The following is a 27777-nucleotide window of genomic DNA, read 5'->3' as shown; positions in this document are numbered from 1 at the left end:
ACCACTTGCTGTTTGACGAGGGAGAAGTTGGAAAATACTGTGAAAATCATGAGTTTTTTCCCTTAACATGGCACCAAGAATGAGCCAAAGCTGAAGCTGCTTCCTGTACATTTTAAGGATGGGTGGATCTTCTCTCCAAAACAATTTCCAGCTGCTGATATTGACTAACACAACGAATTAAGTATCATAGCATTAGGCAAATTTTAACTGGAGTGCTTCACCAAGCCACTATTGCAACTGATAGGAGACACCTGGGCCTTAGGGTTCAAGCCTGGGTCTGAAAACATCAGCCAATTTGAAAAAGTTTATAAAGCATAAACAAACAGAAATCAAAATACAGAAATAAGCCACACAATATAAGCATCCAATTGTGAAACATAATGACAGATTTAACATCCTGTCCAATATAAAAGCAAATATTTTGGGGGTGTGAATTAATAACTGAAATTATAACCAAAACAAACAAATGAAATGACTTTATTCAAACCGAGCATTTCCATGGCTCTGTGCCAAAATTCAAGATGGCAACCAACAAGAATGTCTCTAGTCTTACAGTCTAATATTTTTCTCTGCTGTTGGTTGCCATGTAATGAGAGCAGAGAATCTTTGCTGTTACAAGACTAATACAGACTGAAATGGCTGAGCAGATGGGATTTATGTTCAAACTTCGACCTTGGGAAAAACAATACAGATAGCTCAAGGACCTCCATCTTACAAAAAGATGTTATGGGCAGTGATCAGGAAGAGATGTGAAGAAGGGACCCCAAGGCTCAGCAGCAGAAGCTCTCAGAGGCAACCATTCACCTCAGCTTGCAGCTCTATCACCAGCTTCCACAGATGTTCAGGTACTCTCCTCTCTTCTTATCAGGTCCTCCTCATCACCTGGGTGTTATGGGGAATATGGTGATAAGAGCAGTCACTGCTGCTTTTTCCTTTGCTCCACACTTGGAAGCAATACCCTGGGTTCCTCACCTGGTGTTCAGTGTTAGTCCTTCACTGTGAGTAGAGGCTGGAAAAAAACACAAAGCAAAGCTTTTGAGCCATCACAGGAGAGTATATTGTGAGAAAAGCTGCTGCACTGGCCTGCAAATCTCAGAACTAGCCACCAGCAGAAATCTGGTCTCCCTTTCATAGAACATCTCTCTACAGTAAGAAATGAGAGCACAGATCAGTATGACAGACCTAACTTCATGAGCTACTGCCTGAAAAAGTAATCTTGGTATTCTTCTCAAGCCTAGAATACCATTTTCATTGTATCCCAACCTCACTCTTCTCTTCACATGCTCCTCTATTAGCTCTGCATCCCTTTACCTTATATCAGTATGCTTTCATATCTTTCTTTCTACATCCATTACTCATTTGCTTGCACAGGAATCCTTACCCCCCAACTCCAAAAGATGCTGAGGACATCTGTGCAGGAGAAATGAGGGTGTGAAAAGGACAGGGTATGTCAAAAGGTTGATCTTTGAAAGGCATGAACTGTGGATAAGAAAGTTTTTTCCTCCCAATATTAAAGAGAGAGATTTTAATTCTACATACTGCAGCATTTACCTACTTAGGCACATTACAGAAAAAAGTTAATGTCATCTTCACTTCTTTTACTTAAGAATCCTTCAACATTCCTTTAAAAAAAAATCCAAAACACTTAGAAATGAACAAGTTTATTTTGGACAGTTTGCATTTTATGGCTAATCTACTAGGTAAAGCTTGTCCTGTACATTTAGCACATCAGCTTGCTCCTACATGTGAGCGACAGTTGTTGAGAGATGTTTATTAAAAATATTGCTAGATTTTAAAAAATATGCTCTCCTTGAAAGCCCAGCATAGAGCCAAACATCACAGAACACAAAGCATCTGGAAAGATGTTTAGAAAGCAGGATTGCCAGCTGTGTCACTGCACAGAAAGTTTGGAACATGAATTAGGAACCAAACTGTCAACTATGTGTATTAAGATAGGATACCAGTCCAGAAACCTATCCCTTGGCAATCTGCTGATATTAAGGAAACAAAGGCACATGAGAAAGGCAGCCAACTTCAACCTCATCTTCCTGTTTTGAAGAGACTTTTGAGCCTTTCTTTTCCTACAGAAATGCACAGAACAGTTTGCCTTTTCTCACAGACTGAACTGAAATCACTTTGTATGAGTTCCTCTTGTGTGGCTACCCTGCAGACTCAACACAGAGAGGGTCATTCCCATGTCTACATGTAAATATGTGGATTCCTACCATGAATGCAGCTTGTGGTCATTGCTGCATTCAATCTATTTCATAAATATTAATGTATACAATTATGTGAAGTTTTATCATTTCAAAGCTAGAGGTGAGCTGTCCATCTCTCCTTTTAAGAAGCTCTGGCTGACGAAGGGGGACAGAAAACCTCAGATTATTCCCGATACCAGCCAATAACTGTTGATTCTGTCTGGTGAAGACAGTCACTGCAGTGAATAACCACATGTAATAGAATGAATCTCCTTTAATTTTTGCCTGCCAGGAGGTGTTAAAACATAAAATATCTGCTTGTATGTCTTTCCACATATTTACATACATGTCATCCACGACTGTACCTCAAAAATATTAATACTTCTGTACTTAGAACACAGGGAGAAAAAAGGATTTTATAGATATGATTCTGAGTCAGGGGAATATCATAGGAACTGTGTAAAGAAATTTATGGTATATCAGCACAATAAAATTCAGTGCCACGTAGACTTTCCCAGCACAGATTTACACAGTTTAGGTCAGACACCAGCACCTAATCTACCCAGCTTCCAAGTAGCAGGAATGAGACAGAGCAGAGCACTAGGCTGACTGGCAGTACTGGGTCAGGGACCTGTGCTAACACTTTTTAGAGCTAGTTTGGGCTATTTCATCATACCCACAGTGAGTCTGTGACAGAACTAAGAAAACATGTTCAAACCTCCTGAATCCAGTGTTAAAACCAGGAACTTCCTTTCTCCCTGAAAAGCTCTGATAACCCTAGAAACTCAGATTTCTTATCCCAAAGCAGAGAGGGATTTTCCAATCCTAGACTGAGGCCCAGCCTTCTCTTGATAATATACAGCACAACTAAGAAAGGTGATAAATGGATAGAGTTTATTTATATCCTTGGGTGAGTGACACTAGCAAGCCAGGACAGCTGACAACTGAAGGCCAGCCTTCCCTCCCCCATCTTTTGGGCACAATTTCAAGTTGGCTTGCTGGACTGGGCAGGCAAGGGAAAGCAGCAGTTCCAACTCATGAAATTCTACTTGGGAGGTGACAAAAACAGGACACACACAACTGCATTCATTTGAGTGAAGTCTCCCTGCATGAAAGGAGTGGTTAGCAGACTCATTAGCAAATGGAGACATAGCTGTAAAAGCCAGCGTGGAAAGCCTCCCTGCTCTCCACATCACAGAGAAGGTACCAAGTGGGCTCCTCGCCCCAACTGCTAATGCCCCTGTGTACTTAACAGTCTTCATTCTGATTTCTCTTATTCAGCTCCTTACTCCCTGGTTTGATGTAGCTCTCTCTTCTCTGGCTCTTCCTCATGCATTTCATAACTCTAGATACTCACCCTATTCACACACATTTTGGCTTCTATTTTTAGTCCAAATAAAATAATGCCAGATGAAAACAAAATCCATTTTGGATGGGGCAAAGTCATTCTGTCTACTGGTAGCTTAATGCCAAAGGGCCAGATGTGAGACACAAGAACCCAAGGAATTGTATAACCTCTCCCAGTCTTTGCACACCTGATCTTGAATGACATTTCCAATACAACAAATAAATACAGGCAGTTCGCCATCACCTAACTACTGAGAACATGCAAAGCTCAGCTCCCAGTCAGGCAAAAATGCTAACTGCCTGAAGTCATTACTTATCCTGCTTAGGAATTTTCTTTGAGTCTGTCAAAAGTGAAGGCTCCTAAAATTCAAGCTGGGGTCTAGTTCTTAAACAAGGAAGCCAATTTCTACAGATTGTCCTTTTCTTTCTCTCCTACTTTCCCAGTGTTCCTGAGACTTGGAATGTACTTCCAAGAGAATGAGACCAGTAATAACAGGAAAATGCTCCTTCCTTTCATAGAAAAAAGGCAAAAGGTTGGCTAAAGGTATGAGAAGCAGGCTGTTCTCACAAGTTAAGGAATAAATGTAATTTCTGATCATTAGAAGTGAACATGACCCTCAGTTCTAGCTGAGAGGTGATGGCTGAGCTTGACATTATCTTGTTAATATTGTCTGAGAAGGGGTTAGACCTCTGCTTTTGGAAAAGAGCTTTATACTCTGCTGGGATTTAATGAAACTTCCACACAGTTTTCTGATAAGTGGATAAGCTCAAACATAAGCATGCCCTGCTGTTAATTTTAGAGATCCACCTTGATGGTGTCTGTATTCTAAAGGTATTTGATAGAGACATCAATATCTGCTCATTGCTAGTCATACGGTAATGGTTCCCTCCTCCTTCAAAGAGTACCAAGAAATGTGTTAAGGACAAGGTCTTTCTTTCCCTCTCTTTTCTCTTCTGGTCCATCCAGTGCTACAGGCTTATCTGTCATTATCTGACCTGGGATAATTATCCATCAACAACTATACCAGGGACTTTTTTCCCCGTTTGCCCTCTTTATGGAACTGTAGATGTCAGCAGGGGAGAGAGAGAGAAGTTCCTGGATGCTTTTGTGATACTTGAAAGAACAATGTCTAAGAACAAATGTGAAACCAAATACTCTCCATTATAACCAATTCTTTGCCCTCCCTAAAAGGGATACACAATAGTAGGATTCACCTCATCTTTACCACATCAAGCTCCACTCCTTTCCAAAATATGAAGAAATGGACTGATTGTGTTTCTCAATAACCCTTTCTCTGCAGGCAGACAGCACTACAGAGAGGGCAGAGAGATGCTGACAGAATGTTATTACCACTGTTGCCAAAGGCTGTATGCAGGGTGAAAGGCTGCACTGGAAAGGTTGGATCCAGCGCTGGAATTCAGACCACTGTTCTCTTTCAGCAACCCACAGAGAGCTTCGCAGCCAGACAYGTGGTTTGGGAAAAATTTATGGGGAAGAGCTCATCATTATTCTATTCCTGGATTAGGATAAGCAATGAGGTGACATCAAAAGTTGCTCTTTCATGTCATAAGATACTTTGTGCCTGAGTAGCCAAAGTAGGCTGAGGTGGAGGTTACTCGAGGTGCTCATTTGAAGGTCACCTTTCAAAGTCAAGGCCACTTGTGCAGTCAGTCACAGCAATGAGAAAAGACCAGGAGAGTGGCAAACGAAGAGTCGAATTAACAGGATTAGTGCGAGGGAGAAGGCATACCAGCAGTGGACAGTTCGGAAATCTGAGAGATTTCTGCTTCCAGCTGCTCCTGATGAAGGATTTGGACAGATACTGTCAATGTGGTGAGACCAGCTGAAACTGTAGCCAAGGTTCCTCTAGGGAATGTGCTATCAACATAAAAATAAATACACTGGTGCTCAACAACATACTGCCTCTCCAGGCTGCAGCAGAGCCTGGCAGAAGCTGAGGAAGCCTGGATGGGGTTGGACAGCTGGGAATTCCACTCTACTGCAGCAAATGGCTGGGTGTCTGACACAGGCCATGCATAGTGGCTTTGCTACATATCCCATCTCTCCAAGAAAACCAAGAGACAATGGCTGATAAAAGAATCTCCAAATTCGGTGCATTTTCTGTGTTTGCATCTGGCAAATAATATGAAGTGAGTGTAGGTGTCATGTTTAAATGCCTGCTGGGTTTACATGTCTTTTTTTTTCTTTTTTTTCCTCTTGATGGTGCAGGGCAATTTTGACGCTTGCACATTTGTATACCTGCAGAAAGAACTCTTGAATTTCTTTCCTTGACCTTACATAAAAGAGGCTGAATTTCAAGAATAACACTCATCTAAGCAGTGGGTAGACAACAGTCAATCACAGCTTAACACCTCCAGCATTAACTATAATTTCAGGTTTCCAATAACAAGACCTACATGGCCTTCTTATGAAGCACCATACTATAATCCTGGATATAAAGAACTCTAGAAATACACAATCAACCTCTAGATTTCCTGTTAACTGAAAAATTCTGGGGTTGTGCTAGATGAAAAAGAAGAATAATTGCAAAAGTGCACCTTACTATCACTGGTTTGCAGGGAGACTTCATTCGTTGCTCTATACCTGACCACAGCTGCTTGCACATTCATCTTATTTGGACTGGGCATTCAGCACTTCTCTTCACCTTAGCCTAAAGAAGGAAATCACTAGAAAACTAGAGAACAGCAGCCTGCCTTCTACGTGTATGAGGTCAAAACAGCTTATCAATCCTCATATTCTTCAACTAGCTTCTTGGCAGTTTAGGATCCAATTCTAAGTCCTCACCGATGATACATTTTAATTTCAGAGTCGCATACCTTCAGGAGTTGGCATTCAGGAAGATATGGGGGCCAGGTGAATGTATAAAGTAAACAGACAACTGTGCATCATCCTGTAACTAAGCTCAGATAAGGACCTGAGAATCACAGGGAAATAAAATCAGCTCCATACCTAGCTCAAGAAGTTTCCTCACTAGCTTCAGACTGAGTTTTGACCCTCACCTTCTGTAAAAAGTACTGCCAAGAGAACAGGAATACAAAGAAATCAGTTTATGCTTCAAGCCAGACCTGGTAGAGAACTAAGAAAATTCATGAATTAGGAGCCTTCACTGCTCTCAGACACTGATAGCATATTACTAACTTTTACCTTCCAAAATCAATAACTCCAATGTTCTTTTCTCCCACCACACTTAGTGGAAAAGCCATGTGGACATTAGCAATATAAACATTAGCACAACAAAACTGCATCACTGAGGATGAAAAGATGAAAGTCCTGTTGAGTCTGGAGCCAGGCATCAGTCATGCACAGTTTTAATCATGATTCATAGTTGTCTGTAATTATATAGGTTATTAGCACATTATTTATATTTTTGCCATGGGAAAAGAGAACCCTGGAGGGAGTCTTTGTTCTGAAGCTTTTAAAATAATTAAAAAAAAAAAGAAATTAAAATCTCACAAACACTCAAAAAGTTGGCAGCAGAGGAAAAAGAGAAACACAAGATAGATTTCACTCATAGTTGCTGTTACCCTTACAAATCAAATCAGCTGAAGTCATTACCTTGTGTATCCACTCCACAACTGCACTGAGGGGTTAACTACACTTTCAGACTGTTCCTGTGTCCAGGCTCTTGCTGCAGACAAGAGTCCAGCTCAGGAACAGAAAAGCTGCCTGGGACTATGCTGTTCTGTTTTCACAGAAGTGCCCTTTGGTCCCTCTTCTCCCTAAAACCTGCTTTTTGTTGGCATTTTCAAAAAAAGGATGAATAATAAATATAATAAATATCTAAGTATGTGGTCTTCCAACTAGCTACAGAACTTCCTTGGTGTTTCTTGCCAGTTGTTCAAAAGCTAAATTCTGGTGGAAAAGAGATACCTTCTTAACCTAGAACTTGACTTTCTTGAGAAAAAAAATTCATGCATTATTCACCTAATGCCACTACAAAGGAACAAAAAATAAATAGCAAGACGCAGCAAGTGTTTCCATATGCCTAACATTGTTAATATGTAGAGTAAAAAAACTGACCAGTCCTTAGGTTCCTTCCTGAATCATCTGAGCTAGCCAGATCAAACATAGAGCCTCATAAAGCCAGCCTGGAACTGAACAACCCACCATAATACTTAGCTTAGCTGTTACGCAGCAAGCTATAGTGAAGGAGACTTGGAAAAGAGAGAGGATTTCTCATTTCTCATCAACCCATTTCACTAATACAAGTTGAATTGTTGAATTCCATGAAGCAAAAAACAATCAGAGTAATGCTGAGGGACCCTCAAAGTAGCTCAGGATAAAAAAGCAATGTGATGATGATTGTCCTATAGCTTATCTTTCAGAATAACAGACACCCAAGTACACTAGTGACTGTGGGTGTTCAATGTCAGTGAAATATCAGATCAGAAGTGTTTGAATGCTCCCTACAGGTAGTAATTCTTAGTATTTCTTTAATAGAATAAATCCTGTTAAATTCAAACTTCCAAGAGCTGAGAGGAAGCTGTCTGTTCAAACACTACATATAAACCCCAAGTGATAGCTTACAGGTTTAGATCTTTATACCTTCCTGTCTGTAGGTACTCCTGAGAATATCTGCCTTCCCACTTGCACCTATAACCTAGGCTGCATTGCAGAAATGCTGACTTTTATTCTACCTCGTATTTCATCTCAAGAGATCTGTCCTCAAGAGCCTGAGCCCACTGCTCAACAGTATCTACAACCTGTATTCTCTACGGTTGCAGTACCAACCACCAGTGAACTGCCCTCTGAACAATCTGGTTAAAAGTTTCCATATTGCCCAACTCTCTCTTCCTTTGAGTATCACCCTCACTTTTGGTTACATCATTTGTGACACCTTTACGCTTCTTGTCTGCAAAGCTCCAATATCTACTATTCCTCAGAGTGGCTGTTAGAGGACATGAGAAGAAGAATGGGCTAAAAGCATGAGAGGTTACTATTACTTTAAGCTGGCCCAGCCTATACCATCTTTCTCTTTCTCTGCCCTATGACTGTGTCAGTGGATCTGAAATGGCTGGATAAAGGTTTGGATCTGGCAAATATAATTCGACAGCCAACTTCCAAAGGACCTGGAAAATGGAAAATATGGCTGTTTTTTATGGCATTATGCCCACCAGTCCAGACCAAACCTTAGGCACTACAGTATCCCACAGATAAATGCTGAAAATGGATACATTAGCAAGACACTGCAAGCTGCTGAGTGAGATCTTGGCGCAACATCAGATTCTTTGCCATTAAGCCTGGTTTTGTTTAACAGGTATCACTTTTTCACCCAGTTGAAGGACTACAAGGGCCAGCACTCATCCAAAAGCAGGTTCTAAAGCACAAAATGGTGAAAGATGAGGTGCAGCTCCAAAGCCTGTGTTGATATAGCTCCACACTGCCAGATATACAAACAGAACTTCCCAGTGGTTACTTTACTGGCCTCTCCCATTTCCAAAGTCACACAAAGGCCCAGTCCAACATGGAGCAAAGGTAGACCTATGGTAGTCAAATGACTTCCTCATTCTCCCAGGATGTTTTCTTCACAAAACCTGCCTGATGCAATGGTATGAAATGGTTGTGCCAACTCTCAAAATAATTGTCCCGCAGGCTTCTATTAAATGAAGGTCTATTCAAGCTTCTCAGACATTTTTGAACATTTATGTGTGTTTTTATGCAGAGGTTCTGCCTGGTTCCTCTTTTAGCTCCACAACTTTTCATGGCCTGCTATTTTTAAATTCTTGCAATTTATTCTGTAATCTGCTTTATGAGTTGTGTCTCTAATCTCTCTAGTTGGTATGCAGGATACTAAATACATGTGAAACAGTAACCCCAGATAAGCTGTTGATGAGGGCAATCAGGGCCAATTGTAAGCAATCAATAGAGAGAGTGAAGAAGAAGAAGAACAGCTGTTCCTGCAGGAAGGACCAGAGTAGTCTCTGAGACGCACAGACTGGGCACAGCATTCTCTGACGCATACCAGTGGCTTGGTGCAAAGCTGAAGAAAATATCATTCCCCCCATTTTCCAAGAACAAACATTGTTTTGCTCTACTTAGTCCAATCACTGCAATATTTAGCACTATTCCTGGAGCTATATACATCTCCTAAGGACAAGGAAGCTTTGAGTGACCTACTCACTAGATCCTGCTTCTGTTAGTCCACTCCCAGTCAAAGTAGGGCTCTATTTAAGCCCTGCCACTCTCAGTTAAACATCAGGTTCAATGCCTTTTTTCCAAATTCAGAGAGGATAAGTTTAGCCCAGTGCAGCTAGCACAATCCTACAGAAAAAAAAACATGAGGTAAAGTTCTCAGTCCTCACAAGACGCTAAGTACTCCTGGAGAGGATGATTGCTCTCACCTCTGTAGTTGTTATCTAGCCTGTATTTTTCTTGCAGCTCTGCTTGTTGCTCTCTGTCATCAATATTATCAACAGTCCTCACACATGCACAGAAACAGGGCAGGATAGAAAAGTGCTACTGCCTACAGTTATCGCAAACACGTGTATGAACAACAGTACCCAGAGCAGAGGCAGAGAATCTCCTGCAGAGGTTAGAAGTTATAGGGTGGCAACTGTGAGAGAGCTCTGAAAATTGTGAGAAAGGTGGCACACAAACATCTTCATGTAAGTCCATTCAGCAAAGCAGTTTGATCGTATATTGCAAAGTACATTTTTACATTTACTGATAAACCTATGTGTAACCTGGCTTTACATACCGTACTAAAAACTCAGCTTAAGCTATACAGCAGACCAGAACTTTTGCTTCAACTGTACATATACTACAGTTTTGACATAATTTATTTATTTTGATAATTCCATTATACTCCATTCCTACACTGTCATGTTCCAATGCGCTGTAGGGTCTTTTTTATTGACTATGGCTATTCACCCTATAAAATCTCTGGTAGGAGAGCTGGAGTTTTTGGCAGGTGGTAAAGCGTGGGAGGCAGTTTGGAATTGTACAATATGTGCATTAGCTGAATGTTTGTGCTAGAGGATCAGCAATAAAATCACTGACATTAATACTGGAAATGTCATCTTTAAGTTTCAGAGCTAAATATCCAAGAGATGAATGGGGCAATTCACCCCTGTGCAAACTTTTGTTTCAACCTGTGAAACCACAAACAGAAATTACTGTATTAGTGATACTCAAGTCATGTTTTCAGGGTTTTCACAGCAAAATTAAAGGTCAGAAACATAATTCTTTCAGAGCATTCTAGAGTGTAATTTGGCTATGTATTCCATTACAGCATCACCACAAATTACCCTGGGCAATATACCACACATGATTTAGATTCATCAAGACTAGAATCTACTGCAAATAGTTCTGCATCTATGAAAAATGGATAGGGTCCTCATTTCCTGAGACCCTATCAGCAGAGAACCCTCTCTGAATGAAGTGATCACTAGGAAAGGATGAAGATTTGATTCTATAGGTCTCAGTGATCTTCCTTTGAGAGCTTTTACCTTTACTGATTGACTTCACTGTGCAGCTGACTCACAAGTTGACTCAATTAAGTCTTTCTGAACTAAGGGGCTTTTCTGCAAGACCAAAGAAAAATGTAAAGAATGTCCTGGCCCTTTATTAAAGGCCAAACTCGAACAACAGAGCTTCTTTGAGCCAAAGCCCAAAGCAAAGCGGGGCCATTTTAGCCAAGTTTTTTCCCAGCCACAGTTTTAGGGATCTTGCTTCTCCAGCTCTACGAAGCTCAGACTTTGCTCCCTTCATTTTAGTCTTTTTACTCTCAGGAGGAATAAATTCCCTACACAGCTGATCCCAGGCTGTTACCTAGAAACCACTACATGCAGGGTAAGCAGCTGTGTTTCATCCTCTTGCTGAGAAGTTAGTTTTTTCCCTGTCAATTCTTAAGAAAGATGAAAGCATCCCAACAGCCCCCTCTTCCCTCCTTCCCGGGCTTCAGGACTGGCACTCACCTGTGGAATTTGTCCCTGGCTCACAGGATGCAGCACTGTTAAGGCTGTTCTGGAATCCATTTAGTTGCCTTTCAGTGGAGGTCACCCTGACAGGCAAAAGCATCAGATTAGACAGAGGTGAGAAGGGAAATACCAAGGAAGAATAAAGGTCTTGAACAAAAAATTGAGGGTTCTAGTTTACATAATCTCACTAGGACTGTAGCTATGAAGCTGTGTGTGAACATAGCTTGAAATGGGCAGTGACAGCAAACAGCTCCAGGAAGGCAGAGGGAGACAGATGAGCATGGAGCCACCAGCAAGACGTCAATGTGCCTAAAGCACTTAGTTGTTCCACACACCTTGGAAACTGGTTTTGAAGGATAAAGGAGATGGAAAATTACATTGGACTGCCAAAGCACAACACAACTAGTAATGCTATCACCTTACTCCAGTGGTTTGAAGCAAAATGATTAAGCAACCTATAGAACAGAATTGCACACAAGAGGGCTGGCAAAACATGCTATGTTCAAGTGTAAACTTTGTACATGCACCTTGACTCAGCAGACACAACTCATTGAGGCAAGATTTCTTACTTGTCTTAAACACTGAGACCCATAGGAAGCATTTAATCTCCAGTAACCCAGTGCCAGTCCTCAAGCAGATACTTCATGTAAATTCTCCTGCATTTAGCTCAACATTTGAGATGCAGTAAAACTATACTCTATGGAGTACAACTAAACTTCCTGTGTTATAGAGATTTCTTACTAAAATGAGACTGTCTCTTCCTACGTAAAAATGGGTTTACTCACAAGAGGAGTCAAAAAGGGATCTATTCTGTCCTTCAAACCTATAGAACCTACCCATTTGTTCTTGGTTTGTCCTCTCTTCCCTTCTCCCTCTTGCTGCTCTTCCTTCCAGCATAGCGCTGCTCTGATCACTCCAGACTTCTGCACTTAGCACTCCTGCCTCTCTGCCACAATCTTTATTCCTCCACTCATTCAACTCTGCTATATTTTACAGAGTTACTCACCGCTCTTCCTCAGGAGAGCACTGTAATATTCAATCCCCACATGAGGCTCTGATGACTAACAGACCCAGGCACACGTGTGCAGTTTCTATAATGTTGTCTGAAACCTTTTGCCTTCAAATTTCAAAGTCAGCAAGTTGCTAGTATGCCAGGTGCTCCTAGCAGCTAAAAGGCCAGTGAGGGACTCTTGTATTTTCTCACAGTTGGATCTGAGTGAAATCAATTGGAGTCCAGATGGGAAGGGAGAGGGGTTCTGATATGACATTTGCAAAACATAGCCCCTTACTTAAATGTAGCCATAATTGTCAAATGATGTGCTTGTTTCTATGTGTATTGCCTCTTAGAGAGAATTTTGGATTTGTACTTATGGTTTCTTTTGCTGCTGATACTGCATGGTCCATCTGGGAGCTGAGAATCCAGATGTACTCTTTATGCCTCTTACATAAACATTACACGCTCATAATTAGCCTGCCAATGTTTTTAATGCTGTATGACTTAGGGTCAAATCCAGCTCACCCTTCTGTAGGTAAATGCAAGATTAATGGTTGAAAATGTCATCAGGAATATCACCAAGCACAACAAAAAATTAAAAGGGAACAGTCACACTTCTACCTTTAAGTATGCTTTACCTTTAGAGAATCCCTTTCCTTCTACAGACTTGTTCCCCTCTCTTTTGTCTACCCACACTTTATCTCAACTCTTGTGGTTTCAACTGTCACCTCCACAAAGCTTATTCTCAGATCTACCTCTGTGTCCTAGATCTCTCACCACTCAGTCTAAGCTCACCCCTCAAGTTCCCTCTGCTGTCCTAATGGAAGTTCCAGTGCCAGAACATATTCACTGCTTAAACTGAGTTAATCCCTTTCCACTTTCTTCCTCCTTGGGCTGGCTGAAACCCCACTGCCTTTCTCATTTCCCCGATTTTAATGTGTCATTTTTGCTTCCATTTCTCCAATGCAAACCATTGCTACGTTCTCCATTTCTTCCTCTTTAATACTCACAAAAGCAGCCTTTCCCCACCGTCCCCTCCACTTAAATATCTGTCATTGGCCTTTTTTATCTCTTATACATAACCTCTCCTTGAAATTGGCACTGACTTTCTTCATTTAGGCACTAAACCACCCCTAAGCTGCCCAATCCCAGACTGCAAATTTGGAGGATGCTCGTTTCACAGGTGACAGAGAAACCATATTTTCCTGGCTAAATTTTGAATACCTTTACTGTAAAAATCTAGTTGTTTAGGATTCTGTGAATGAATCTAGTGGGCCAGGAGGAACAGAACTGATGCTAACAAATTCACATCACACAAAGCCTAGGTTTGACAAGAGGACAGCAACAGATGTGAAGAGCAGAGCCAGGGAGGCTTGTTCCTCTTTGTTGCTCTTGGACAGGCTATCTCTGCATGTGTATGATCTGAGGCTAGCCAGGGGCTAAGAGCTGCAGGCCTCATAAGCCCAGCTGTGTCAGGGTGTTAAATCAAGCCACCTCTCTCAGATGCATTGCTATTGCTGCCAAAAACGTCCAAGGGTCAGGCAGTCTGATTAACCCAGATGCTCAGGAGCTAAAAAAAACAGACGTGCCTCAGTACAGCAGTAGCAGAACGTGAGATGGGTCCCATTAACAGTTACATGCTTTCTCTCCTGTTGTCTGTCCTCCTCACAGTGGGCCCTCAGCTTGAATGTGTGATATGCCCAGCTCACTTGAGACACTTCACATGTGCCAGTGAATAACCACACATGGGGAAGACAGGATACAAACCAGAACCACAGCATTTTTAGAGTCCTCTCCGTGGTCATTCCTCTACTTTTGTCACATTTGCCAGGCTTGGCCAGCCTGTCCTAAAACAGCTGGCTACTTCCATTTATGATTGCAGTCAGGACATCACCCAACTGTGGGATGGACTTTCTGAACCCTGGAGAAACACATCATCTCTACCCTATTTCTGTACTGGTTACAATAGAGCAGAACTTTGGATCTTCTACTGCTGGTGCCATGCAAAGCAAATATACAAAAGAGGAACAAGGTGGAAAGATTTTGAGTCATGGTGTTGTGACTTCAAGGGAGTACTTGAAAAGGCTTCCTGAATAGAGATGTTGGGAATGACATTTACACCAAAGTTCAGTACATGAAATTATGCCATGTTGAACAACATTCCTGATAGTTTCTGATGCTCCAGTCTATTGTTGGAAAACTCAATGTTCTTCCTGGGCTCTCTCGCTTATAACATCTTGACCTGAGTGCTTGTTTTTTCTACTGGGTATTTCCTCTCTTTGTATACAGTGGCCTAGCATTGACAGCTGAATTTTTCTAAAATGTTTTCTTTGACTGACAGTCCTGTTCACAACCTGTCCAAGACCTTGCTCTGCTTGATGCTGTCATAGTTCTTGACTTAGAGAGCAGTTCTCTAAAAAGTTGCCATAGGAATGATAGTGCAGAAGTTTTTACTTATTGTGACTTAGTCATTCCTAAAAGGAGAAAGATTTTCTTTTTATCTACCAGCTGTACAAATGCACTCTGGGTTCCGACAGTAGAGCTAATATATATTTCTGCTTTGCATGCTGTCATCTGTAATATGAAGGTCCTGTACACCAAATGCTGCTTCCAGGAACATCTGCTTCATCCCATGTCTCACAAATGCTATTTCTGTGACCTCTGTCTCCAAATTCTGCTTTCAGTTACCAACAGGTCTCTTCAGGAATAGAATGACGTGGTTCAGAAACCTGCCAATATTAGCAGCAGTGGAAAGGCCCCAATCTGACTCTTGGAAAGAAAGAAGAGTTTGTGGTAGTAGCTGTTCAAAAACTATCTTTTTACTTGTAATCTGAGCACATTTAATCAAAAATATGGAGCCCCATGAGACCAATTTATGGGGTTACATTTCTGAATAGAGCTACATATTAAGCCATTTCTCCCAGTTGCTGTAGTCTTTTTCCACACCTTAATGCGGGCCCCAGTTCTCCACACTGTTAGCTTAAGCAAGGAGTCTGCTTTGGACACAATCCATTATAAAGTCAACGTACCACCTTTTACAAGTTGAGAGTCTGAGAAAACAAGAGAGAACAGAAACAGAAAATAAAAGACTGAATTGTCTGCCTGTTCCATTACTTTTTTTCCTTTATGTTCTAACTAGGGAAGTGTCCAAGTTACAAGATAGTTTTTGAATTAGTCAGTAATGTTCATCTTTAGCATCTCATTCTGTTTGTAGCTGATTTTTCTCTTATTCTTTCCCTCCTCTTCTGGAGGCCATGTGTGATGGCTGGGAGAGAAATGATAATGCATGCAAGGAAGAGATAGGTCAAAAAGACAAAGTTGATTCTAGTTTGTCTTCACAGTCCAGTCTCTGGATAAATTCTACAAAAGTTTGAAAATAAGATTTTTATTAAGATGTTCAGCAACAGCCAGGAGGTGCAAAGAGCAGACAGAGAAATAAGTTCTGGCTTACAGGAATTTAAGAAAAAAATGAGACATAAGAGCTTTAACAACAGAATGAACAAAATGGGATTAGTTTCAGTGAGTGTAAGTCTTGTGGAAATAATATATAGCACTGAGACCTTCTTTGAGGAAAGAGGTCAGGAAAACAGCCAAAAAGAATTAGGGGTGAGCGCGGGTAGCAAATCAAAGATGACCTGACAGAGAAATGAAGCAGCCAAAAAGCCAAAATTACGTTAGATTTTATGGAGAGGGATAGTTGCCATGTCATAACCTGAGGATACAGTAGTCCCACACTGGAAAATTACAATTCTGGGTGCCACAATGCAAGCACTCTGACAAACTGAAGAAAATACAGTAAATTCAAGAGACAATTAAGGACTTGGCAGGTGGAACTACTATCTGAGGTTAACAAAACCTCAACAAGTCTAAGCAACTCTAGGAATCTCCAAGAACTAGAAGAATATTCAAAAGATGGAAAGTATGTGCAAAGGAAACTGTTTAGGGTGGTTCAGGAAGGAGGAACAAGGCACAACAGTATGAAACAAAGGATAAATTCAGATTGCTCATCAGGAGAAACTTTCTAATAATAAGGTTGTTTAGACTCTCCTGGTGGGATTTCTGCCACTGGAGTTTTTGAAAAGCAGACTACACACAGTGACAGAGAATACTCTGTATAGAATAACCAGGTATGGTAAAGAACAAGCTGGAGCATGCAAGGCATCTTTTTCATCTCTATATTCCTTTGAGGCAGAGGGTTCTCTCCATTCACTCTCCTCTGTTGATGCATCTCTGTTTTTTTCCTGACAACAATAGACAGATTAAATTAGACTGAGACACAGTAGTTTTCAAATGATCAGCTCTCAGTATGCTGGAAGAATAGCTGGGCACTGCTGTTTTCCATGTAAGTGAAAAAATGTTACTGCAAGATCCTATGAATGGCAAGAATGGGTTCGTAGCCTTGTGCTGGAGTCTGAAAGGCAACTTGGAAAGTATTTCCGGAGTGGCTCCTTGCAGCCTTCAATACTTGGATTAGGTTTCTGAAATTCTGAAGGAATCTTTTGCTTTTTTTCCCCCTTCTGTGCATTTTTGGTGCTGAACTTTTTCCGGTTTTCCCACACTCCTGCCTGTCACAGAGCAGAAACCACAAAAATGCAGCAAAGTAAAGTCTGTCCAAGGAGCTGCAATTCCATCTCACAAGGATAAACATTTCTTCTGCCAAGAAGTGAGCACAGCACACCGGCATCTTCAAATACACATCCCTGCTGCCCGGCAGAGAAACCCACTGACACAGCTTGTCACCTGTACTAACATGAGCCACCCAGCATAAAAGAAATCAGAGAGCAAACCCACCAGCATATACCTGCCAGACCTGACGCTCAAATCTGCACTTGCTGAGTCGACAAAGTCTACTAACATCACTTTCTTTTTAAATAGTTTTAGGGGATGAATTTAGTGTGCTATCTATTAAGATAATAAAAGTACAGGAAGGAAATATATGAGTTTCTCCAACACAGTTCTGCCCAAGCTCCTTAAATATGCCTTGCAGTTCCAGATTCAATCCCCACACACTGACTGTGCCCATCTTCACACGGCATCTTTCCTCACTAATCTTTTATGAAGCCTCCTCTCTTTTAATCAAGGAGGGGAACACAGAATCAGGTAACCTCACAGGAACCTGTTCTGAAAGCTTTACAACTCTTCTGGTCATAGAGTATAAGGGAGGAAGTTATGAATGAAGCTTTTCCCCTTCAGTATTCAGAGATGAAACAAGGCTGATATATAAGGAAAAAACTGAAGAAGGATTTAAATGATGGAATTGCTTTAGACCAAGAGGAGATAAGCAGAGACATGATGGAGCTACTAATGAAACGTAAAGATAAGAAAAAAAAAATAGAACTCTTGTTCACATTCTCTTATAATGCACAAAAAAGAAGACACTCCAAGAAATGGAAAGGAAGCAAACTTAAAGTAAGCAACACTTCATGAAGCACACTTGAGTGCTTTATTTTGTTTTTAAACATAACACACACCAAACCCATCTACCTTAGAATGGTAAAAACCATAACCAAAAGCTCAGTAAAAGTTAAGATAAGTTTCCTCATTATCTACAGGTAATGAGGAAAGCTATCGTTAAATTAGGCAGAATATAAACACTTTAAATGAAATAAACACTTGTGCTTAAAGGCATAAGTCAATCATTATACGTTGGGTTTATGGGGGAACTTGGCTTAAGGGTAGATTAGCTTGTTAAGGCTTTTTTTTTTTTGGCAGTTTCTTCTGATCCTCCAGATTCTAGCCTCCATCAAAGATTAAACATGGGGGAGTGACTCGAGTGCCTAAACACAGGTGTCAAGCACCATACTGTATGCTGTCAGTTATTTGAGACATCTGCAGGGGACTGGTAGATAAAACATAAGACCTACAGGAGACTTGTGCTCATCTGGAGCAGCAGCTGGAGGCCAAGTGAAACAGCCCTGGGCATTTAAAATGGCACTAGCAACTTGTATTTAGGTAACTGAATCCCACTCTGGATCAAACACTCCTCTGATTCAACCTGGCAGTTCCTATGTCCTTACATTTGTATGATGTTACAGTTCTGCTTACCTTAGTATTGCAAAACATGAAGCTTCACAATAGTGAGCACCTACTGCAGTTTACATCAGTTAAGGTGTTCTGAGCCAGAAAGATCTATGCCTGAGTCACATGTAGACAGGTTCTTTTCCCAGATTCCTTTTGTGGGGGATGAGTGTCAATTCTCTGTTGTGGATGGGGAGAGACAAAACTTACTTGGAAATCCTCTGCGTTGCAGTCTTTCTGACCACTGCCTGCCTGTGGTTTGCTCGAGGCTTTGGAACCAGCTGAGAAGGCATACTCTGGGATGGCATCACTTTGTGCGAACTGGCTGCCTTCTGGATACTGGAAGTGGCACTTGATGTCTTGCAGGCAGCAGAGCCAGCTGACGTAGGTATATGGCTGGTGCTGGATTGTGAGTGGTTGGCAAACAGAACCTGGCAAAAAAAGAAAACATAAATACCATAGTGTCTTTCTGAATATCATTGAGAGAGCTGATAGAGTGGGTGACATTTTTGTAAGAAAGAATATTTGCTGGTGAAGGAAACCCCCAGGGTTCCCAAGCACAAACAAGAAGAGTTTAGTGATCAAATCAGTGAAGTAGTTTTAAAGCTGAATTTTACACCCTTGCACACCGGGACTAGCTTCTAGGAAGGCAAACAAGCTCATTGCTGCCACAGAATGATACTGTTCCAGAGGAAAAAAACAAGAGATCACCATTCCCAACCAGACCATACAGTGGGTCCCATCCTCAGAGAAACATAGCTTTTATAGCTTTTACCCATTTTCTGCATCTACTCTGTCAAGTTATTCTTTGTGTGGGAGCTGGGATTGAGACAAAGTCACAGGAAAGAAAAAGGTTATAGGGAATATCTTACAATGCCAGTTCTTCAGTCCAGCCGTTTAGGTGCTCAGAATATCAGGAGGCTCTAGGGTACCCTGCCTGAATAAGGAATTTTAGGTTGGCAACTGACAGAAAGGAAATCCCAGTAATATCACAGAACAAAAAATGTTTCTATTCCTAAAGCAGGTGGGGGGTAAGTATGCTGCAGATTTGATAAGGGGAATAAAACAATCTGCATGTTATGAGACACTAGAGAACTCAGCAACGGAGCTGGCAAGGGGGGGAGTGAGGAATGGTTCCCTATGTGAGCTCTGCAAAACWCTCAACTCTTTTCAGAAAGGACCAACTTGCTCGGAGTTCTGCCTTGGCTTTTCTCAAAGTTAGTCAGATTCCCAGGGCAAAGAGGCAATGCCATAACCATGTAGTTTCATAGCTAGAGAGCAATGATAGAAGATGAGGGGAATAGCTGAGCACCCACCAGTCACCTCAGAATGACCTTGGGAGCAGTGCACTTCACTGCATTTGTCCTGAGTTTCTTCTCTGGTGAAAAACACACAAAGCCACAGAGAGTGGGCTCCAGGCTCCACAGAAAACCACAGTCTGAGGGCTGGCTGAGTCTCCACACAAAGACAGGAAAAGCCCCTCTCCCCCGCAATTCTCTGGCAAATGGCAGGGCACTTGTGTGTGGGAAGGAGTTTCTGACAGGCAGAGCTCTAGAGAGAAAAGGAAGCGCAGGAGCCAAAACAGGCCTGTTTCCTAACTAGAGCTCACTGACAAGATCCCCTTGAGCTCTCCAACCCTTATTAACCTCTCCCTCCCCTGAAGTTCTACCTTGATCCCAGCTTTCAGATTTTGAATAACTAGCTGATATAAATGCAGAAGTCTGGAATAAAGCAGAAAAAAAAAGAACAAAACAACCAAACCAAGCTAAAACAAAGCTTGGTTTAGTCTGTTGCATCTCAGAGCTTGACACATTATGGGGTTAGGATAAGCCTCTCAACTCACTGCCCCCCTTCTTATTCACAGGTCATACTTCACTTGTGTCTTGTTTGATATTATGTATACTATTTCTTTTAAATTCTTTTTCTTGTTAATAAAATCACTATGATCCTGGAGTCTGCAAAGCATACAGCCTTAATCCCTTCCCTCAACATGCATGGGCAAGAGGTCTGTCACCCCGAAGAAATGGCAAACATGGATTCCTGTAACAAAGTCCGATCAGCAAAAGCTGGGCTGAGACCTTCCTAAAGAAAGGTCATAGATGTTTTTCTTGGGGATAACGGACTTCCAAAAAGGCCTTTGTCTCCATGCTGTGCTGAGATCCTGGCTGCCTTCCAGGCAAGGATGGGGAGACTGGAAGCTGACATGGACCATGGCTTCTGGATTCAGCTACAAAGCATACTGCCCTGCTGTGAACTCCAGGGGGACAGGACGGGAAACCAGGAGAAGCTACTGTGCAAATAAAAAGGGCAGCTGGGGAGAACAGAGCCTGACCACACAAAGGAAGGCTTGGGAAGGGATTTCAGGACATCCAAAAAAGCCCTCATCCCTCAGGATCCTGAAGGGCCAGGATCTAGGGAGAGCAGAAGCCTAGATAAACCCTGACAGAAGCAGTTCTGGAGCAGTTAGTGCCCTACAACTATTARTATTACAAGAAAATAACTTGGAAATAATCTTGCCCGGCTGGCAGATTGAACTCAGTGATGAGGAGATGTGCTTCCCTGACAAGTTTTTAGAAGTACAAATCTGAAAATACTTAGAACACTATAGGATTTTTAAGCTAAAAATCATGTAAAATATTAGTGAGTTAATTCTCTTGTATAATTCTCCTCGGAGGTAGGAACATTCGGAAAAGGACAACATTAACCCTGTTTTGGAGGTGGAGAATCTTAGGCACTGACAGAGAAAGAGATCTTCCCCAAGCCACAGACTGAGGCAATATAAAAAGGTAGATTAAGAACTCAGAGAAGATCTTGACTCCCCATATTCACCCATTAGATCACACCTCTCTTGCATCCACATCTACACATGAACAACACAGACAAAGTGTTATCTGTACAAAAATAGTCATTTTCAATTAGAAAATCTAAACACATACAGCTTGTCATAAACGACAATGCATATCTAAAAGTATTAGCAAGTAGCAACCGATCTTGGACTGCTCATGATTAAAAGCAGGGAGGTACTACGAGTTTGAAGAAAAGCAGATATATTAGTGATCCTCAAAAACAGAAAGAATGTTCCTGGCACTTATGATCCCTGTATCTAACACCCATCCCTAGCACAGTAACAGAACAAATGTTGCAAGCAAAAACATGCTCACTCTGTGACCAGAGGAGCTAATGAAGCTCATTTCCTGTCAGTCTGTCTTGGGGCTGAATGTTATAGTATCTAATATAAAGTATACCCCAAATTATGCTTCCTTCATGGGTTTGGGGCATTCTTGTGTGGATTTTCTGCTGTCTAACTAGGGGTGGCCTCATACTGCAGCCTTTGCCTTAGTGGGAATAGTAGCTGAGTCTCCTTCCCATATCCATAGCTCTTTATTTTCATGAAATTAAAAAAAAAAAATGCAGCTTTGAGATTTCTATCCCATAGTTATCCAGTTTAAATTGGATCAACAAGTTTGAAGATGATGAGAGACACAGCAGTGTATGGGAACTAACAGATAGACACAGACAATACACACACGTGTGTAACCTGACTGCACAGGTCTGTGCAGCTAGGGAGCCAGTTACAAAGCACTAACACAGGAAACTGAGATGTTCATAAGCAATAAACAGTGATGAGGATTTAATTAAAAAAAACCTGTTAGTAAAACAATAGCATTTTGGATGACATTACAAAAATACAGAGAATCAAAAGGCTTGGAAAACCTTTGGAGTCATATCAATTGTTTGGTGCAGATTCCTTCAAATACTCATTAATAAATTCAGTTAAATCAATGTGGATGCAACAATCATTTGAATTAACTGCCACAGTGTTAGATTGTAGGAAGAGGAACATCTTGAGGACACCAACAAATTAAAAAAGGGAGAGCAAATTCATGGTATTCACAGACGGTCCTGAAGCAGGTCTTCTTTGGTAAATTCTTTAAAACAGGGACTAAAATATACTAAAATAAATTGACTCAGCGCTTCTTCCCTTGTCTCTCTTTTGGTATGTGGTTTATCTTTTTAAACTGGGAGTTCTCGGAGGCAAGGATTGGGTCATATCATTATATTGGAAGGATATTTAACACATCTGGGCGTTACCATAATTCTAATAATAGTGACAGAATCAGAAACATAGGGACAAAGCTTCAGCTGGTAGAAATCAGCACAGACTACTGCTTTCAGAACAGTTGTTCTGCTTTACTTAGAGTGAGACTTCGACTCATCGGTATCACAAGATTCAAATAGGAAAAATGGCAGTTAGCACATCTAGAGGGAAAACAATCTGAGGGAGAAAGCTACAAAACAAGAATGAGAGACTGAAGGGTAAGAGAGGCTGCAAATCTGACAGCAGTCCAATATACAATAGTCCAGAAAACAGCTAATGGTGTTTAAGGCTGCATTCAAAGAGGCCCTGTGTCCCCAGGCAGGAATAATACAGTTCTAGGAATATTAGGAATATTATTTTGAACACCCAATGTTCCTAGTCAGATCCGAATAAACTGTAGGGAATTCAGGAAAGACTCATATAAGTCAAAAGGAAAAAAAGTTTGCTAAACTTCACAAAATGAGGAATATTTCAGAGAACATACCATTTTTAAATGATTAAGAGAGGAGAATTATTTAGAATGAATTTAGCCCAGTGTTTTATAGCATAAAATCTATTTAAATTTCTGATTGAAAATGTGATCACAAGTGGCCACACAACTCATTAACAAGATTTATGTCTTGTTTAACATGACCTTTTTTGATATAAGTAGGACTGATGGGGATCATTCCACTATATGACTGAACTTTTTTTGTTTTAATTTAGCTTATTTCCCATGTGAAATGTTTGGCATAAAACTCTAAACCCAGTAGATGCTGGGCTAAGCAGACAGAACATAGCAACACAGAGGAGGAGAAACCTCCCTAACAGCTAATGGCATCTTTCCAGTACAGGAAACAATTAGAGAATAAACAATGATGGTATATTAACTGCCTTGCCAACTGCAGCAGTGATACTAACATCTAGGTCATAACATGTCACACAAAGTCTCCTTTAAACATTAAAAATACTGCTATAAACCCATTTTTCATGTCTTTTGGTTTGATTTTGTAATCCTTGTTCCTTGATTCTGTTGATATCAGATTTAAGCCTCTTGTCTCCACTTTCAAACTCTGCCCCCTATCTATTTTATCTCTTTTCTCAGGCCTTGTGTTATATTTGTTCCTTGGCCCTATCACCGCACAAAGCTTTATTTATTTGCTTGTTAGATCCTCATCCAGCTGCAGTTTTCTTTAGTGCAGACCCAGGGAATGAAATACCTGTTTTGGTACTGAAGATCTATTTCCACCAGACTACACTGCATGAACTGACTTCCACAAAAAGTAAGTGGAAAGGGTTCGTTATTATTCTCCTTCCTCCACCTACATACTATTTTTTACTCTGTAAATTGTGAAATGCTTGGAGGAGGAATCATCATTCTTAAGTGTCTGGAAAGTGCTCAACCAAGAGTGGGCGCTACCACAAATGAATACACAATAAGCCCTTATGATCAGATACCTCGCCTGCATGGTGGGGGGAGTATTCCTACTACACAAATACTTGGCTAGGAACTTCTGCCTATGTTTTCCAACACATCCAGCTCATCTCCAGCGTATTGAACTGGTGAACAAACAGTCAGAAGCATTTGCCATAATGGTACTTCTGTTACTTGTTCACATGCTATTCATATGCAGACAATCAGTCCAGCTGTCACAAAGAGAAGGAAAGATGGGCATCTAATCATATTGTATGGTCATGCCATGTCTAGGGAGTGCCTTCAGATATCTTGATAAATGCATCTCAGCTACTGACAACTAACTAGCCTGCCTTCCAAGCCATAACAAGAACTTGAAAAAAACATATGAAATGTATGGCTAGGAGATATGCTGCATGCATTCCCCAAAGCAGAGATATCATGACACTCTGTCAAGTGATGGACATTCCTCTTTGGGGGATGTATTTCTTTGGTTGATGGAAGTAAGCTTTCACAATTACAAAGCATTTCATACAGTGGGTCAGTGTTAATCAGACAAACTGACCACACGGGGGGAAATCATTTTCTGACAATCATCCAATAACTGTCTGACAGCAGCCAAGACCAAAACTGTGACCTCCCAAGCTCCAGAGCACTGCTCTGGCCAAGCAGCCCTTTAATTCTGGTTAAGATCATTTGGGAAAAAAACAGGATCCACTAAAAAGGGTGAATCCAAGCCCACGGAGGCCACACTAAGGTCAAGCCCTTGTTTTCCTCTTATCATTCCTTCCCCTCATAGCAAGGCTGTGATGGTAATATAGAATCTCCAAACTGTCCTCCTAGACCTCCCTCCTTTTGCAAGGCTTTAAGTATTAGGAGAAACAGAGGCAATTTCCAGATAAATGCAGAAATTTTTTTGGCCTTGTGCAATACACTTTCTTAGATCAGAGTAACAACTGTTGACTGTGTCCTGACCAGTCTGTTAGTGCTATGACTGCAAAATGTAATTCTTTTCACTGTGATGAGGGCTTCCTATAAAAGACCCAACTGAGGCTAAACTCTGGCTCCCAGTTCCATGCATCTTACTTCCAGAATGCTAGTATGCTTTCCCCATTTCCAGCATCCATGTCAAGCTGCTGGTGAAAAGAGAGCAGGAAAAAACATGATGCTGTATCAGAAAAGATCTTCACAGTTAGAAATCTATAGAAGATTAGAAAGGGAAGGGAAAGTATGAGAAAAGGAAGACAACTAAGGAGATGCATGGAGAAGCACTGAATTTGAGGTTCTCAAGCTCTGCAGAGCACAGAATGAGAGACTCACCTTCTCCTATCTCCTCCTTTATTTCCAGCTGTTAATCTGATGAAGGAAACTAGAAACACAATACTTTCCTAACAAGATTTTACAAAATGAGTGGTCAATGCCACTGGCACAAGGATGCTCTATAACAGAAATGGAGATGAGCTAGGAAAACAGAAGGTGAGATTGGGATGAGGGACTTGAATGTAACAGAAAAGACAACAAAGGACGGAGCAGATCTCAATACAAGGGAAGGAACAGAAGGGAGAGGCTGGGCAATGGGAGATAGGTGGCTTAGGTGACACTGCCCAGGAAATGTGGTAACGCCCTGCAGGCCAGGAGAAGCTAAATTGATAGTGGGGGAAGAAGGAGAGGGAAAAGAGGACCGATGATGGCCAGCAGGAAAAGGTGGTATAGAAGCCAAAACAGTTGGAGGGGGATACAGGACAGACCGTATGCAAACAGCAGCAAGGAGAAGGCAGTTCCTGTGAAGGCAAGTCAAGGGGCTGAAGTCTGAAAGGCTCACTAGCAGAAGGAAGCAATCAGTGACAACAAACTAGAGAGGGAACTGGGGATAGATGGGTGAAGATGAGCATAATGCAATGACAGGGAGAGGCAACAGAGGATCAGTGCAATTGTGACTGGAAGGGGAGATCTGGTTGGCTCCAAAGTCTACTGGGAGAAGAAATGTTCAAGAGACAATCATTTTATTAAAATGTAGTTTTCACTACAGAAAGTTTGACAGCATCCATGTTCAGCAAATCTTTCTTCATTAATGGCAACTTCAGAGCAGCCTGAGCCCTGCAGCATGGCAAAGGCCTCAATACTGTAACTCTGACCTGCTTGGCTCAGAGAGAGAAGGGGAGGGAGAGAGGGAAGGGGGGATGTTGTGGGGGTGAGTGGAGTTTTAACAAAGAATCACTTTAACAGAAACTCCTGAGTAATGGCTCTGCCCCAGGCCAAGAATAACATCAGCTCAATGTCAGCAATTAGAAGAGGGCTCAGCCAGGCTCCATGGCCAGCTCCAGACTCCTCACAGGCACAGTCTAGCTCACAGCCCTCTCCTGAGCTCATAAGCATCCTTGACTGCCCACCCAGAGCCCCTAGGATGGAGATGAAAGGAAGACCTCCTGCTCAGAGGGACAGCAAACAGACTGAAGGTGGGGGAATTTGGGGAAGAAAATCACATGGCTGAGTGAGGGCTTTGAGAGAAGGAGTGTGAGGAACAAAGGTGGAAGTGCCTCTCCCTCAAGACTCTTTTAAAAAAGGATGGGGGCAAATTGACTACAAGTCATTCTCATGGACCCTGACTAGCGACTCTTCTGCTTCATAGGAGGGAGAGTGGGTGTTCAGACCTATACATGTTAGTTCTGCTCTTAGTTTTGTTGGAGTCCAGCCCTGCCAAACTGCCCAGCAAATAAGTGCCTCCTAATGCAGATCAGTCTCTTTCGAGCAGATTTATTCACCTGAAGACTTCCCTTTAGCAGGGAAGCCTTTGGGCCATCACTCAGAAGAAAAAACACACTTCCCTCTCCATAATAAGAAAGAAGGGTAATGACTGCATCAATGAGCTCGTTCTGACTTTGAAAGATTCCCCAGGCAGGGTGCAAATGCTGTTCCAGACACAGTGGTTCACCCTTGGCATCTAGGAATCACCCAGGACATCAAGAATACAAACCCCTTTTCATGTTTCCTCTAGCTCTGGGACATTCAGATCATCTTTTCTCCTTGCAATTATAACAAGGAGTCATACATCTGTCAGACAGCTCAATGCAAAGCAGTGAAAGATCTTAAATGTAACAATAGCAAAATGTGTAGGAGGCCTTGAGAAGATTTTCGAGGTTGCAGGGAAAGCTTGCACCTGGGATCAGGGTCAATGGCCACATTGCCTGGACACTTAAGGCTCTTAAAAGAAACTAACATTCCTTCAAAAGAAAGATTAAGATTCTCCTAAATCATTTCTGATTTAAGTACTGCTGTTTTGATGACTGCCCTTGAAGACATTCAGGAGGACAATTGGTCAAGATGAAGCCCTGATGGTGTCTCTTTGTCACAGAGGACACAGAGAGCTGTCAACACAATTTCAAGACCCCATGTTTGGAAACACTGAAATGCAATGTTGACCCAACTTGAGGCATTACCTGAGACAAACTCAAGTAAAAGCAGGAGCATGCCATTCAATGATAGGATTAAGTGACACAGAACAGGGAAGCCTATAGACAGTCATAAGGATGTCTGAGGCACTATAAAGGGATGCACCAGTATCAGCCTCAAATTGGTACAGTAAAGCAAGCAGCAGCATGCCAGTAGGCAAACAGAGGAGGATGCTGACACAGTGAAAGAGGCCAATGGGAACCAGAGAATCAAAACATTATCAAAATCACTTCATGTAATATTAGTTCTGTTGTCATAACCCACTGGAAGAGCTACTTCCTCCACAAAAGCTGTGCCACATATGTTGGCTCTGAATTGGTCCTGTACATCTAAGACT

The 27777-nt window shown here is 41.6% G+C and overlaps 1 protein-coding gene across 11 annotated transcripts in view; it reads right to left on the bottom strand.

The window, feature by feature from the left end:
• Window positions 1–291: 291 nt before the first annotated feature.
• The window catches only part of TTLL5 (tubulin tyrosine ligase like 5), a 135369-nt gene continuing 107883 nt past the window's right edge, over window positions 292–27777 (bottom strand). For 6 of the 11 annotated variants that reach the window (XM_026057166.1, XM_026057168.1, XM_026057170.1 and 3 more), the window contains 3 exons: window positions 18709–18929; window positions 11484–11569; window positions 292–1009 (listed from right to left, as the gene is read on the bottom strand). In XM_026057166.1, coding sequence (XP_025912951.1) covers window positions 969–1009; window positions 11484–11569; window positions 18709–18929 — 348 coding nt within the window. In that variant the 3' untranslated portion in view covers window positions 292–968. Of the gene's footprint in view, window positions 1010–10273; window positions 10659–11483; window positions 11570–15426; window positions 15531–18708; window positions 18930–27777 lie in introns of those variants that run through there. The other 5 variants (XM_026057165.1, XM_026057172.1, XM_026057167.1 and 2 more) reach the window with 5 other exon arrangements.

This window comes from Apteryx rowi, unplaced genomic scaffold (assembly GCF_003343035.1).
Source record: "Apteryx rowi isolate R43461 unplaced genomic scaffold, aptRow1 scaffold_137, whole genome shotgun sequence".
Lineage (NCBI taxonomy): Eukaryota > Metazoa > Chordata > Aves > Apterygiformes > Apterygidae > Apteryx > Apteryx rowi.
Note: the sequence above shows the minus strand (reverse complement) of the source record. Positions and strands in the feature narration are given on the sequence as shown.